Here is a 16,394-nt window from a genome sequence, read left to right on the forward strand (position 1 = left end):
TTTCCCTCCCGGTAAATTAGCTAATATTCGCGCACATTGTAATGCATAATAAAATGTCAAACTGTTCACGTGCATTTCGAATAATAGCTACATTATACGTCATATATATTAATCATTGTACTCTGAAAGTACCATAAAAACTTCATATTGTTCTAGCTAATATAATAAAAAAAAAACGAGAAAAATTATAATTGCATTCCGTAACATAAATAATGTACATAATTCATGTGGAATAAATTAATATTTTAGGTTCAAAATCCTTTTTCTTTCTTTTCCGACGCATTTTCCATACTGATATGTTATAACCGCAATGCAGGTAAGAATTGTTAATTAAAAAAGTAATTTTCATATTTAATCACTATATTAATTTATATCAAATTTTATAACACGTTATACATGTAAATCCGATTTACAAAAGTTTTTAGCAGCATATGCAATTCAGGGGTTTAACCAGTACCAAGTGGATCAACAGTATATTTAAATAAATCGGTCGAAGTGGTTTCAGATAATGGGAAAACGATGGTGTACGTTTAATTCGATGTAGTATTTACTGTCGTGCTTTATGACCTTTTTATTCCGCATTTTTACGACAAGATTCACTTAGGAGTACCCAACCCATCAGATTTACGTAATCTCGTGCGATTTATTTCACCTCGAAGTATAAACAGTGCGGCGATATCGGTAAATATGGATAATCGTCGAGGCTCAAAGGATAAAATGCTGCTTGAAGCAACGATTTGTCGTCGCGTCAAACAATCATGGCTGGAGCTTCCTTAATGTTCCTTTTAAGAATTGTTTGTTATATTACACTGTTGTATTATATAAAATATTATATGATTTTCGATATAACGATATATACGCGCATATGCTATAATTTTATCGATTTTGCAAGCGTGTCGGAGATATTGAAAGGCACTGGTTCATCTCGCAGCCCCGTATAATCCCGTATCGTGAATTGAATAGCCCGGAGTCAAAGTGGTGTACGAGAGTCGTGCATTGCAGAAAATCGGAAATCGATTATACTTATACCGCGCCGCAGTATGCAGTCGGATGCGTAATCTATAGGGAGGACTTTTCATAACAAAAAACCCACTAATGCCGCATTCTCCTTCTGCGATTTCATCTTCGCTGCACGCCGAATAGCGCGATGATAAAAGAAAGCGTCGTCGTCGGTAGTTTTCTCCCGTTTCCTACTGCTTTTATATATAGAGGAAATGTTTTCGGAAAATCGCGACAGTTATTGCCACGTTAATGATCGCAGCAACTTCGACATTTTTTTAGATACGTCTACATTTGTAAAATTTTTTTCTTCCACGCTGTTCGCTTTTTTCGATACAAAATTTGACTAACAGGGATATGTTTTTGAACGTGTTTTATATTTCAAAATCATTTTCTCTCATAAATGTGATTTCAGTGCTTGCAGTTTGCGAGAAAACTGTATCGGTTCCGAGAAGTCGACTTATATATCCTCCCATCTCGCGTGTCAAGTAAATAAGAAGATATAATAGATACATGTTTTACACGCGAAAGAGCGAGGACGTTTTTAGAAATGGATACGCTGCTCGTCGTTTCGATATTGCTAAATCCCATTTGCCGTTTCGACACTCCATTCATCGTCACGTTTTACCATATCGCCCGAATGTCATCTCGTCGAATGTTTTCACATCCGTATCCATTTCGACCTCGTCGCTTCCGCGCTTTTATCTCACCCGAGAATTTATATTTTTCATCGATACGGCCGCGGCGCTTTAAATTCGGCTTCCAGCAACCCTTCCAGTTACCTGCATTTCAGCATTCAATTATGCGATAATTAACATGTTAATTAATGTACGTGACGACAAAGTATAATGTTGTGTCGAGAGAAATTTTATTGAAAATGTAGATTTTGAGGAAGGGGGGGAAAACGAGAAAAAAAATTATAACTGGAGCGCAAAAAGGTACAGTTGTTAAAAGTATTGAATTAAATTGAAAAACCGTTTGCTAACAATAAAGAGCAGTTAACTGGCGGTAATTAAAAGGTTCAACATCAAAAACTCATTTTATGAGTTCGCATAAATTGGCAAAATTAAATTTTACTTTCCCGGAGCTTTCAATATAAATATGCATGTGCCTTATTATCGCCGTAATTATGTAACGATTTATATTTTGTTATATTTAAATGTAGGTTCTTACTTATAGATTTATATTTGAACATTTTTATGTATTTCAGATGTCATCAGATACAAATTTTTAACGCATATTTTTTTATCTTTCTTTCAATTAAGCTTTGTAATGTGGCAGCCGTGCTGGCATTTCACTATTTGCGTACGCACTGTTAAATATTAGAGAATGGAACCAGTACCTCGAGTGAAATAACATTTTGGTATTTGTAACTACAATATGTGTCGAAATTCATTATTTCAACACAAAACAGTATTATTTTGATTCCATTGGTTTAGTTAAATTAACACTGTTTTAGTTAAATTATCGATATATTGAGTTGGAGCAGCGGCGACCTACAGAAATTGTTAAAAAGGATGCAAATTGAGTATAATTTGAAACTACAAATTTAAGTGTACTTGCATATACAATGTTTCTTTCTTTCTTTTAGACTTCGTGCAAATGTCATACTATTATACATGCACAGTAAATTATTATTGAATTAAATTTTTAGAATATTAAAGGCTCAAATGTATATTTTCGATCATCGATAGTTCTCTATCCGCGATCTTGGAGCAGCAATAAAAAGGGAGTAAACCGGAGTAAACCGGAGTAAACCTGCAAATAAGTTCGAGGAAAAAGGACGAAATCCTATTTGACGAGAGGTAGAAAAAGAGTGTAAAATGCGAGATAAGCTGGGACGGTTAGAAATCGGAGGGAAAACCCGGAGCTAGATAAAGGCGAATCGATTCCGGTTTACGATAATCACGCGTCAGCTGCTCTCCTCTTCTTGTTTTTTCGCACCTCGCAATTTTTACGCGCGTGCAGTAAAATAAAAACATTCGCCAAAGCAGAATATGTACCTACGTTCGATCGACCCGCAACCACGGGTGAGACTTACATTTGCGCAAAGCAACGACGCTACTTTTCTTCTCCTCCTCGGGATTTATCGTCTCGTTTTCTTCGTTCTCTCTTTTAATATTTGTCTTCTTTTTCATTGATAATTTCGTATCACGACGTGTTATTAGACGGTAAACTGTTGTATGAATTATTATTATGAAGCGAGTATAAGAAGTCGAGCTTCTTGTTAAGCTCTCGTTGCGCGAGAGCGTTGTAAATCTTAACAACTCGAAAAGAACTGGAAAGACCCGCGCGTTAAAGTTTGAAGAAGTCTAAAAGCATCCTGTAAGAGATACAGTGAGACGAATGTGTCTACGTATTGAAGAATGTAAGAGATACAGAGATCTTTTGCTGGAGTACATTGTGCAGTGACTCGCCGTTATTGCAAGAATTATTCACAACCTGGAGGAATCGTACATATTAATCCTAAATTTAATGATATTTATTTTACCGCCTAATAACGTCGTAAGACTTTATCTTCCGTTGCAACGTGTTATCGAATTATCTCTTCGTGTATCGAAAAAAAGATTACGCATGTAAAAGTCCCGATATTTTTGCCGTAGCTATTAATTCCGTATCTTCTTTTCATCACAATGTAATTTTAAGTTTCGCTCCGTCGGTTTTTCCAAGTTTTAAATTAAACGTAACGGTCAGTCGCAGCGGAGGAGAAAAAGAAAATGCGCAAAAAGAGCGCGCGACACGTTTTCTTGTTAAAGTTTTCGCTCCATCTGGTAAGGAGGTGAGGAACGCGGGGGCCCAGAAATCGGGTCGGCGCGAACAAAGTAGCAAACTAATGAAGAGCTATATGAACAATGCGAGCAATACGTTTACGACAGAAAATGAAATGGCGCGCACTTGAATAACTAATCCCGAGGGGAAGGGAAGGGAGGGGGGAGAGGGGCGGCGATGATCCGGCGGAGTAAGAACCGGGCGTAATTATGAAGTGCGAAGAGCCGTCGCTTATTAAAATCCGGCTTTATCTCGCGCTGCGCATAAAACAGTCGCGCGTAATAATAATTAGGTCGCGAACGCGAGTTGCAACGAATAATGCGACCGATAAATTAGGACGGGAAGTTGCACGCAACGCTGCATTTGAATAGCTGGCATATAGTATTGTACGTCGCAACTTTAATCTCGGCGCATGTAATGTTCTCGATAAACAAAGAGATTTCAATTTTTTATATCAATGTTAAATATTCATTTTAATTAAATCTCTAATTAACATTCCGAAAAGATGAAGTTTATCCAAATTTCGTAAACGATAAAGAATGACTTTGATATTTGATTCAAACACGACTAGTTCAGAGAATCTCTTGCTAACTATTAATACCTTAAAAGTTTAATTGAAAAGAGTAGACACATAAAAATTCTTTATCAAAATACAAGTGAAAACTTTTAAAGCATGCTATGTCCGTCTCAAAAAGGCGCAAAGCCATAATTAACTTATGAAAATCATGTGTCAATAGAAGATTTAGATCATTTTCGATGATCTCATCGTTGTGGGGTAAAAGAAAAAATCACGCCCATCGACAGAATAATAAACTATCACGAAGATTTCCAGGAAGGCTCGAAAGAATCCCGTGGGAGAATTGCGTCTTACGCTCGGATTTGAATAATCTCTTCGCGCAGCAGGCGCGGGGGTGCCCATATCTCGCGTCTCTCCTCGAAGGAGAGCTTCAGAATAAATCCTGCATATAATACTGTCGATATGAGCTACAGTTCTTTCTCGCTATTATAAAATATAGTTATTTCCGGAGGGACATTTCGGTTACCGAAAGTATTAAATCAAAAATTAAGATCTCAGATCAATAAATAAAATATATCGAACTTAAATTCTTGGAATAGTATAAAAAGGATGTCACATCAAGATTCAAATTAAAATTCACGAAAGGCTCAGGGAGGAAATGAGGCTTGTAAACTATACATCTGTCTGAAACCGTAGGGTCCTGCAGTAATGGGCGCACGAATGTCTTTTCAAGTTCCGTGTCCCGCTGTAAAAAAACACGCTCTTAAAGATCCACCCTCGCGAACACAGACCGCGAAGGTGGCGTCGCCGTTAATAAACGAGCCAAGACAATGGGGTCCGGGCCGCGTAAGAACAAAATAAATTGAAGGTATCTCCAGTACCACCTCGCTTCCGCCCGGCGGGTCGAGTTCCCGGGCTGACTGTTCCGTAATTAGTGAGCGTCTAAACAATACTCGAGTCATCCCGCGGGCCACCCCTCGCGCGCGCGCCCCCCCCCCACCGCCGCCACCCTTATTCCACGCTTCTCTTAGCGCGAACCGGAATCGCCGATAATTAATTATCCACTCGCAGGGTGTGCGACTGTTGGGATTATTCGCCGGCTGCGTCCCTCTTCTTTCGTCCTTCTTCGTTCTTATTCCGTTCCTTTGGTCCCTAATTTCGAGCCATTTACAAGCAAGATCGTCTCTGTCGCGCGCAAAACTCGTATCTTGACGAGATAATGGCTCGTCGCCAGCAATTCCGGTGAAGGGACGGACAGAAGGGCGAAATAGCAGACTAAAAAGGCTATCTCGTGTATAATATGGGGCGCAAAGTGGCTCGTATTCAAATTTGAAAGCCGTGATATTGTCGCCGTAAATGAGAGGAAAATAACCACGACAATAATCTCTGTAATAAATTGATTACTTCCTTCTAATTAAAATTATAGTCCAGATTTGGAGAAATTCAATGTTTTTGCGTGAGATTTAATAGAACTTCGCGATAAAAGATAATTAACATCCGATGTAGAGGAAAGACTCAAACTCTTGATGTAAAACTTAAGAGAAAAGCTCGATAACGAGCACACAATGAGGTATCGATTAAAAATAAAACGCAAATTTATTTACAAAATTGAGATAAAAAGCACTGTACGTTTCAACTTACAATTAGCCAGCAATATAAATATAAATATAATATGAGAATTAGAATAGATAATTAACATCCGATGTAGAGGAAAGACTCAAACTCTTGATGTAAAACTTAAGAGAAAAGCTCGATAACGAGCACACAATGAGGTATCGATTAAAAATAAAACGCAAATTTATTTACAAAATTAAGATAAAAAGCACTGTACGTTTCAACTTACAATTAGCCAGCAATATAAATATAAATATAATATGAGAATTAGAATATATTGTCCTTAGTTGACTATTAGACAGTCTTTGGACACTTTATTCGTTATTGGTCGTCGACCTTTTCTCTTCCGATATTTAATATCGCGATAAAGAAGATTGTAACGGGAATTTGTTTCATACATCGCGCGTTCGGCGTATGCAGCGAAATATATATCTTAAGTTAAAATTGAAAACGGGTTCTCCTGGCATTTTCAGCATCCTCAGCCGCTCTACAGGGTACGGAGTGCAGCACGCTTCAAAATTTCGTCGTTTATGAATGTGATTAAACGTCGAGCGATTAAACGCACGAGGTTGTTACGCCGCAGGACGGACGGAAGCGACCGCGCTCGTTAGCATGTACTTTGAAAGTCTTTAATTGCGGCCAGGCGCTCGGCGGGAACTCTCGCGGCTTGTAAACAATATTCACCGGGTAAATAAATGGCGATAAATATGCGCTGTCCCGCGCAATAAATGTTGTTAGTAAGTTCTTCAAGTTTAATCCTTCGCGCGGAAGAAATATGTTTCCCCTTGAATTATTTAGGCAGCAAGTTTTTCCATTAGATTACTGTTAAGGGGAAGTATATTTTTATCGATTATTATTCTTTGTCTCAGGCAATTATCTTACAGTCTTGAATATAATCTTAATTTAAAATGTAAGAGGAAAAATGTAGAGAAAAATTTTACTTGAAGGAGGATTCTGACTTGCGTTTATCTTATCTCATTTCATAACTTCAATATTATAGTTTTTTTCAGAAGTAGTACATATTGTGTATTAAAGTTATAAAATATTAAATTAATATTTGTTAATCGTAAAATGCAGCGTGTAAGTCACAGTTAAAAATTTCTCAGTATACATATGCGAGAAACGTCAAAAACGTATCTCGAAAAGTTCTTCGCGGATTTCGCGGTTATGACACGCTACGCTAGTTTGATCTCGCGACAGTGTCGGTCAAAAAAGTTAGTTTTACCAGGTTAAAAGCTACAGAAATGTTTTACCCGGCAATTTCCGGGTTCGAAAGAGCAGACAGATCGGACACTCGATGGAAAACCGCGGAGTTCCAGTCGATTCCCTTTTGCTACGGGAATACGAAGTTACTGTTGGCAGACCAAAGGCCGCCCTCGTTGATTTCTTTCGTCGATCTCTCGAAGCGTTCGATAACTTCTTCGAAAGCCCGAGGATACACCCCGAGGGTGCAGTCTTGCAGATTCCAAACGCATACCGTGGAACCGACCTCTCCCTGTAAATTCTAAAGCGTGCTCTCTCTCTCTCTTCCTCTATCCGTCTAGCTAACTATCTATCTACCCATCTATCTCTCTTTCTTACGCTTCTCTCTTCAGCCCGACTTTTACCGACGTCTCAAAGCTTAACGAAATGGAAACAATATTGACTCGTGAATCTAACTAGAGAACTTCGTATCGAAACGATATTGCAGTTTCCCGATGAGAGCGATTCCTCCTGCATCCCTTTATAGATTACGCGAGATAGTTATTTGGACGCGACTATAACGGAAATAAACTCGTCTTTTACAAAGTTCAGGCGTACCTCTGACCAAAAGAGCCTTTAACAAAGCCCAATAAATTAAACGACTTATACACGGAGAAAATTTTATAGTAAATATTACTATGGTGTCGCACTAGCTGCGGACCATCGAGGAATTTCAAGTTAAAATACTATAATTATTGTTTTAAAAACGATTAAATAACGTAATTTTTACCATAAACATAGTAATTTAACTTAAAATTCCTCGATGGTCCGCAGCTAGTGCGACACCATAGTAATATTTACTATAAAATTTTCTCCGTGTATATTTTGTCGATATTATTCATAAATTAAAAAGGTAGTCTTAATTTATCCGTTTAATTATAGCATAAACTCTATAAAGCACATGATTGCTGCTAAAACGTTTAAAAGATATTTTTTTTAATAATTATATTATAGTTTATTATCTGCATACCTACATGTATTCTCTTACATTTTTGTCATCTATTACAAGGATGTTTTGTATACCATATATTTAAAATATTTTGTCATAAAAATTAAAATCAGATGTGTATTCTACTTAAAAAATAATAAAAAATTTTCCCTTAAGTCAGTCTTATCGATCGGAACTCGGTTAATCCAGTCAAATATTATTAGGCAAAACGTATGAGTAACCAAATAATAAATAATAATAAAAAAAGAACTGAATGAATTTACATAAACAAAAACAAGATTTAAAAAAACAAAGAAAGCTTATCTAGAAATCCTAGCATAAAATAATTCGCGTCTTACTACGATCGCTAAGCTTATCGAAATCAAAGAGCGACGCTTTGAGATTATTTCCCATTTACGCGAAGGCTATAGGATATTGCGTATCAAGTGAGAGCATAGGGCGTGTCACGGTTGCGGAAATTTTGCGGCGAAACGGTTGAGCGCTACGTTGTTACGATATCGTTCACGTTAATCTAACGTTATTTAATAATTATTAATATTCACCAGGATCAGGTCGCTTCTCTCGGTCTCGGTAAATATTAATAATTATTATCGTTACTATCATGGGGCCGAGAGTGCAAGCGTATGTAGTTCGTGTATAATAAGAGGCGTTTATCGAACGCGAAGATTGCGACGCCAGATGCACCAGTTGGGTCGGAATGTCGCGCGATCTCCTCATCATCGTTTACGATTATCGGATAATATAGTTCGAGAGTATCACCACTTGTTAGTAGAACAAAGGACACTCGATATGGGCCGAATGATATCAACATGCGACGCAAAGTAGATAATTTAAAATATGCTATTTTGCAAAAACGCAAAATGTGTTTCATCCAACTAAAATATAACTAAACATTAGTTGGTTTAACAGTTTCTAACTAAACATTAGTTGAATTAACTAATTCTTGAATATATTTTTATTTAAATATATATTCCTCTATCTCACGTGTCGTCGATTTTTTTAGGAAAGATTAATGTTTAGTTAGCAATTTGTGCATTACTAACTTATGTATGATCCTGATGGGGACGAGAGTCTTCACAATAGCACGAACGGGGAATTTTCAGGTATTGTTATCGAGACTTTTATATAGTTGGTCGTTCGGTTCCTCCTCCATTTTCGGTTGTGCTATTGTGAGTGTCTGCGGTTGCGGAGGTGTGGCGGAACATTACCGTCTGGCACTTTTCCGTATTGCACGCCCGCACGGAAGAGCAAATAATTTCCGCTCCTTCTAATTTATCCTTATCTCGCCTTCGCGAGCTCTGCTCTTCCTCGCACGCGAAAATATACGAAAATAGATGACGTTGCGACGTGAGCTAGACGTTTCGTCGCCTACTATGTACGTGCATGTTTATTCACGGCATGTAATAACGAAACTTACGTTGAAATTTCCCTTTGTAAAGCGCAGGAAGTTTAATTGTTAACGAATAGATTCTCCTGCTCATTACGACAAACAATCTTGAAAGAGCTTGTCCAATTTTTAAATTCTATCAATATTGTTTTTTTTTTTAATATGACAAATATGATTATTAAATTTTATCATATATTTTAAACTTCATCAATATATCTTGAGTCGATGATTTCACGAAGCTACCGTTTGAAGAGATTCAAGAAGAAAGCTTCGAACAACGAAAGATTTAAGCCCTTTGCCACTTTATAAGAGTTTAAATTCTCCTTTTACTCTTTTTTTGTTTACTTATTATTACACATCCTTTCCATTAAGATGGCAAATAAAACACATTAAAGCGTAACTAACAAGCCACGTGAATAACAACGGGATGTCTCACTTACCTCTATCCGGAAAGTCCATCCCTCCAGACTGAGCAGCTTAAGGGTCGTGTTTCTGGCCAGTGCGTGGCACAACAGCCTCGAAGGATGATCGTCCAGGGCCAGTCGGGGACTAGACAGATCCAGCAGCTGGAGACAGGGCGCTTCCGTCAGGGCCAGCACCAGCGGCATCACATCGGCCGGCCTCGACGCTCCAGCGGCCCTCAAGGCATCCAAATTGCGGGCCTTCCTTATGGTCTCGCCTAAACAGCCGGCATCCAAGCCGCCCAGAAGACATTTGGATACGTTCAGAGATCTCAGCTTGCAGTTCGGCTCCCTGAAACACAAAGCGCAACGCTATCGATCAGTCGGATTGTATCGCGGACGAGAATACAAGAAAAATGTTCCTTTAGAGAGCGTACAAGTGTATCGAAGATGAGAGAATGTCAATATATATAAATAAAAGATTTAATATATAAAAATAAAGATTTATAACATATATAAATTATAAAGATATGTTAGAATCATCTTAAATTATTTTGTATGATTATTGTAAACATTTTTCTTCCAAACAGTGTTGCTTTCTCATTTTTGTGTAATAAAATTTTAGAACAAAATAGAATAAAATAGAAATTTTCGAGACAAACAAAGAAAAATTTGTTAAATAATTCAATTAAATATTTTCTTGTACATTTTGATACAATAATTTATTACTAATCGCGAAGTTTGACTTATGATGTGTCATATTAAACTTTTTTTTAGTTCCACTTCGATAATAGAAATGAAAACTTATCAAATTGGATGAGAGAGAGGAGAAAGATTTAATCGAATCAGCTGATGAGGCAGTAATCATTTAAGATTGATGATAGGTCTGTCGAATCGGATCGAGGGCAGGACTTTGCCGTTAAGTAAAAGAGAGACGTAAAAGTATCTAACGGCAATTTCTGTCTCGGTTCTCATCATCGTCTATCAATCTTACAACAAAGAACATTCTCATAACAATGACACGAAACTTGGAATGAAATGCGATTCGAAATGAATCACGAAAAAGTTTGGTATCTTCTTTTTACGTGCAAAACTTTCGGGGCAATTTGGAACAGATTTCATCGACATTGATGTTTCTCAAAGGGGCTCAAGAAAATATAACGACACGTCGTTATATTTCCCAAGATATTGAGAAAGCCCGACTTTTCAAAATTAAGTATTTTGTCCAATTGAAATTATGATTAACGGTTCCATTTATTAAGGTTAATCGAAAGGTTTAGTCTTATTTGATTTATTAATCTTCATCTTAATTTTATCGAGCCATTTAATTTTAAGCTAGACTAATTAGTTTCTTATTAGGTTGCTTATTAAATTTCAGCTTTATTGAAATTGAGGGGAAAATGTTCACACGCAGTCTGTAACATATTGTTTGGGCTTGTAATTTTTTTAAAAATCGAAATGCTTGCTTTGAATTATATTCACACGCTCTTTTAAGTTTTCGTCAGAGAAAGGTATATGTTTTGTTCCATCAATATAACTCTATAAAAGTATCCATTTTTGTTATATTACTCATAAATTTTACGCACACAAAAATTGCGATGTAATTACCTTGCTCCCATGATTTTCATTTAAGATTAATTTAACGAAACGCTTTACGTGATCATGGTAGTATCCACACGTCACTTTCCCAAACGCTCCGTGCAATCTTGCGGCGGTATATCGATCAACGTCACGACAACGGAACATAATGAACAAACACACGGGCGGCAGCGGGGTAACGCACAAGGCAGGAGCGGCGAGCCGAATTATAGGGCGAATAATCGAATCGCGGCGGCGGCCGACACCGTGAGGATTTACGTGCGCGTACGTGCGTTTAATGGGGGCAATTTAAGACGAACGATTCGAAGTACGAGCCAACGGCAGCAACAGTAGCAGCAGCAGCCGCAGCAGCAGCCGGCCGGGCCAGCGCGCGGTATCGCGTCTGGATTTAATGGTATCTACTTCGGCCCATATTTACTGACGGCCCGACTGCTATTGCCGCCGCGATACGTACATACGTTTCGCGATACGTCTGTTCCCGTCGCTGCTATACGTACGTATACGTACGTCTAATGGCGTTGCCTTTAACGGTATCGCACGGGCGTGGTAAATTCGCTCGAGAGCCGCGCCGCACCGTTCTCTCGATGCAGTATCTCTCTCTCTTTCTCTCTCTCTCCTCCCCCGTATATATACAAGGGAGAGAACAAAAATACTGCACCCTCCACGGCGAGAACGTACGCGCGCGCCCGTGTTGAATTTCTAACAAAAATAAACGTTTCTCTCCTGGCGGAGAGAAACGGGGAACGCGCGCGGCGAATATTCCGCCGGCGTCGGGGCTCCCGCGTAATAAAGCTACGGATTTCGCGAGCGAAGATACCGGAATTTCTTGGCCGTTGCGCGGCTTCGACTTGAAACTACTTGCCGTCGCGGAAATAATCCTCCAGATTCTTCTCTCTCAGGACAATTCGCCGATCGTTCTTTTCAGATTGTCTTATTGCTGCGTGCCTTTTTAAAGCCGCGAGAATTAGCTAGAATTAACCGAGGTTTAACTATTTTTTGTCTTCGTCTAGAGACAGGATTAGAAACGGGATTAGCAAAGAGTAATTAATGTTAAGTGTTAAGATAACAATTTAGTTCCAGAGTAAGGTTTTTCAGAATTATATAGAAACGGGATTAGCAAAGGGTAATAAACGTTAAGTGTCAGGTTAATTTGCAGAGTAAGCTTTTTCAGAATTAGAGATGGAGTTAGCAAAGAATAATAAGCGTTAATTAAGTGTTGAGTTGAATAATTAAATTGTGAAGTAAGCTTTTTGATTTCTTTCGAGACGAAAGAGGGAAAGAGATAGTTATTAATATAAATAAATTGATAAAGAAATAAGTTCTTTAATAAGATTAATATATTATATAGAAATGGTTTAAAAAACTTTGGAAAATTCCTAATAAGTCTCTGTGATTTTACGTAGAAATAACGCGTGGTGTTGAATCTCGAGAATGTAAAGCAGCGCGATACGTATCTCGGTTATCAGAAAACGGTGGAGCCGTGCAAACAACCGGACGGTTAATCTGTTAAAAAGAGCGCGTGATCGGCCCGGCAATTTTTCGACCCTTCGTTGTGAGAGCTTCGGGGTATTTTTTAGTGGGAAAGAACAAATGGCGTTTCACCATCATTCGCGGTGTGGAACACGAAATTTCGCCCGAAATAAAGCGCGGGTAATACGTCTCGGGGCTTGCGAGTATTATTGCGTCCGCCCGCGTTTAATTTTCCCCGTCGCTTTAATTACGAAAAATGCGATCGGTTCTTTAATACATCGCGTCGGGAAGGAAAGCGATTCAAAAAAATAAATAAAAACACGTGTTCTTTTTACTTTAAATTAGTGATACAGTCTTATCGCTGTAGAGAAACGCTACATAAACTGGTTAATGAAATTCTCTCAAACCAAATTGCATCTCTTCGAATTCGCTGAATACGTGAGTTAAGATTTCGGATCTATATTCAAATCAAAGTACAGACCCTACTCATATCAAATAATGAAGCTTATTATGCATGGCATAATAATATAATATTCTTCTATACATAATTTTGCATTATTGCATTTGAAAGGCGTAAAATTTGTGTACGTACGTAGAATTTATTGGTTAAATTGAACGTGCTGGACGCATTGATTTTATTAATATATAATTACTCGATAAATATTTCGTGTACATTAATAATTAATGAGTTCATACATTGTAGCGCAATAATGCGCGAAGTGATAGTTTTATTAACGAGCATCGTTTATTCAATTATTATCTATACGATCGGCGTTCGTTTATATTTACTTTCCGACTTATCCGCGAATTAATCGTGTGTCGGAATCGCGCGACGTGTCGCGGCGCGACGCGATGAGATTTTCCGCAACGCGGAAACGCGGACGGAGCGTTTCACCGCGACCCGGGAATCGCGCCGGATAAGCCCCGGCTGCCGCAATAGAGTCGCAATCGTAAGTCAAACGGTCGCGGTGATATTGCGCTTAAGTTTCGACAGTTTTACCGGCGCGTGGGATTTCGCGCGGCGGGACGCGCGAAATCCGCACGGAATTTAAAGGAAAATAGAACGCGGCGCATTTTTACCGGGGGTTAAACCTCCACCTCGCCACCTCGGCTTTACCGAGCGTCGCCTTTTATTGCCGCCGTATTCGAAGTCACTCGACTTTACGCTCTTACAAAGAGCGATGCCCTTTGTTCGCCGTGAAGTTCACCGACGTGTGAACAAACATTTCGCAACAATTGCGAGATATTTATTCCCTGACGAAATAACATTACAATTTGACGCGCGAGAACTCGACGTTGTAAAAGTGAGCAAGAATTTGACGTTTTGTAACCTCGACGTCATAAAACCACGTTATAACTTGGGCTCCTCCTTTTTTTTCCCCCGTGACGTTGATAAGATAAATATGTCAATTTGGCGAAAGTTTCCATCGAGAACTTTTGGAACGGTTACCGTATTGTATCGTTGGAATAAAAAATATGCGCGCTTATGTATATTTATGTACTTCACAGCTTGTTTTAATAATACACATTTAAAATTCAAACGCGACGTGGACCAGATATTTTGCTGAAACAGACATATTTCAAGCGCGATTAATACGCGCTATATAACAATATTTTTAGTATATCATATAATAAATTCTACAGAGAAAATCGCGCGATATAAACCTCATATTCCCTTCTCGGAGAACGATCGGCTAGTTTCCGCGGCGCGCGAAGTTGCATCGCGAAAGAAAAATACCGGGTGCTTAACTGCGTTATATACTCGACGTGCGTCTCGCGGAATACCCACCCGCTTTCAACTTCGCTTCATCCTGCTCTTTCGAAGAGTTACACCTCCGGGATCTTCGGCGAGCTCTCGCGGAGCTTGTTAGGTACAGTGGAACTCCGTTTATCCGGAGGAGAAATCCGTGCTCGGTAGCTGATATACCGAACCCCTTGCCAAGTTGTTATTACTCCAATTGTTATATTACATCACAATCAATAATAAGCATATATATGTACGTTGCAGGAGATATATAATTCTATTAAATTATATGTAACCAGCATATGATGTTATCATATGACATGCTGTATGAATACTGTTACATTAAATGCGTGTGGAAAATATTTGCACACTTGCGGTAATTTAAATAAACCAAACAAACGCAAGTTTAATTTTCAAAACGTAAGCTTCGATTTAAGTAAATAAAGTTCTAGTTTAGTCTTGTCTCGTTTAAAGCCGCGAAACATTAATATCGTCGCTATATCTATAAAATCTCTGCGGTATTGGAAAATCTGATAACATCACTTTAAGATGTAAACGTTACCATTTACATCTCACCGCTGTTTATTTACGACTGTTATCGAATTATCCGGAGAAAGTGGCGGGTAAGTGACGAGTAAAAGCTAAATCCGCTTCGTCGTCTCAAGGAGCGCTAATAAAACGTTGCTGGACCGGCTCGCGAAAGTGTTTCAACTGCCTTTTTAAACCCAAGTGGAAAATTGAAATTTTCCCTCGACGCGCACCCGCGCGACACTGATTCAGATAAAAGTCTGCGTCTCTTTTGTGAGCGGCTCCCACAATTTTCTTATCAGACGCACCGAAATGGAAACTGTAGATAGAAGATTTTATTTGTGCTGGTTAAAATATTCCTATACAGCTTTATTATTGTTCAATCAATCATTACGATATAGCATTACATGTAGCATTTTTATAAAAGTTAACATTGCTGAGCGCAATCTTTCTTCGCTTATATACAAACAAGGAACAATATTATAGGAAACTTTCCTATATACTTAAAATAAACTCACCGATTTATGTTGATAACTCCCCATCGGGCTTGCCATGGACAATGGATACAGTTTCTGACAGAACTTTTTTTATCGCGAGTGCATGACTGGCCTCTCTAATCCCGGGAGCCGTGTCTCTTATCGCGAGCTGTGTTGCGCGCGCGTGATTTAGGAAGCTCGTTGGGAGAGCTCGACGAAAGTGTAGGTAGTGGGAGAAGATCGTCCGAGGGCGATGAAAAACGTCGGCGAAACTTGAAACGATGAAAAATCGCCGACTCTCTCCGGCCCGGAGAATTCGCGAACTCGCGTTAGCCGGATGAACTTAGCCGGGCGGCGAGTCGGCGAAATATCCCCCCGTCGCGTCGTTTCCCATCGAAGCGATGTATCTTCGTTCGCGAATACCCCGGTACTTATACCGGAGGATCTATGCTGATGTTTGGATCCGTGATATCCCGCGTCGAAGATGACCCGCGAAAAACAAGGGTGAGAAAAATCGCGGTATCGTTTATTATGAAATTTTTGGAGCAACGATAAATTTATCTTAAATTTGATCCACCGTGCTTATCGTCGAATCCGACAAGGTTGGATTTATGTTGGTTGAGAGCGATTTTTTTTCCCGATCTTGGAACATTTTTGATATTTCAAAGCGAATGACGGCCTCGCGATTTAACATCAAAC

General features: G+C 38.8%; 1 protein-coding gene across 1 annotated transcript in view; it reads right to left on the bottom strand.

The window, feature by feature from the left end:
* Window positions 1–16,394, bottom strand: part of LOC139818547 (uncharacterized) — a 65,920-nt gene that overhangs the window by 16,658 nt on the left and 32,868 nt on the right. The window contains exon 8 of the mRNA XM_071787276.1: window positions 9,918–10,230. Within this exon, the coding sequence (XP_071643377.1) occupies window positions 9,918–10,230 (313 nt within the window). The remainder of the gene's footprint in view (window positions 1–9,917; window positions 10,231–16,394) is intronic.

Source organism: Temnothorax longispinosus, chromosome 9 (assembly GCF_030848805.1).
Source record: "Temnothorax longispinosus isolate EJ_2023e chromosome 9, Tlon_JGU_v1, whole genome shotgun sequence".
Taxonomy (NCBI): Eukaryota; Metazoa; Arthropoda; class Insecta; order Hymenoptera; family Formicidae; genus Temnothorax; species Temnothorax longispinosus.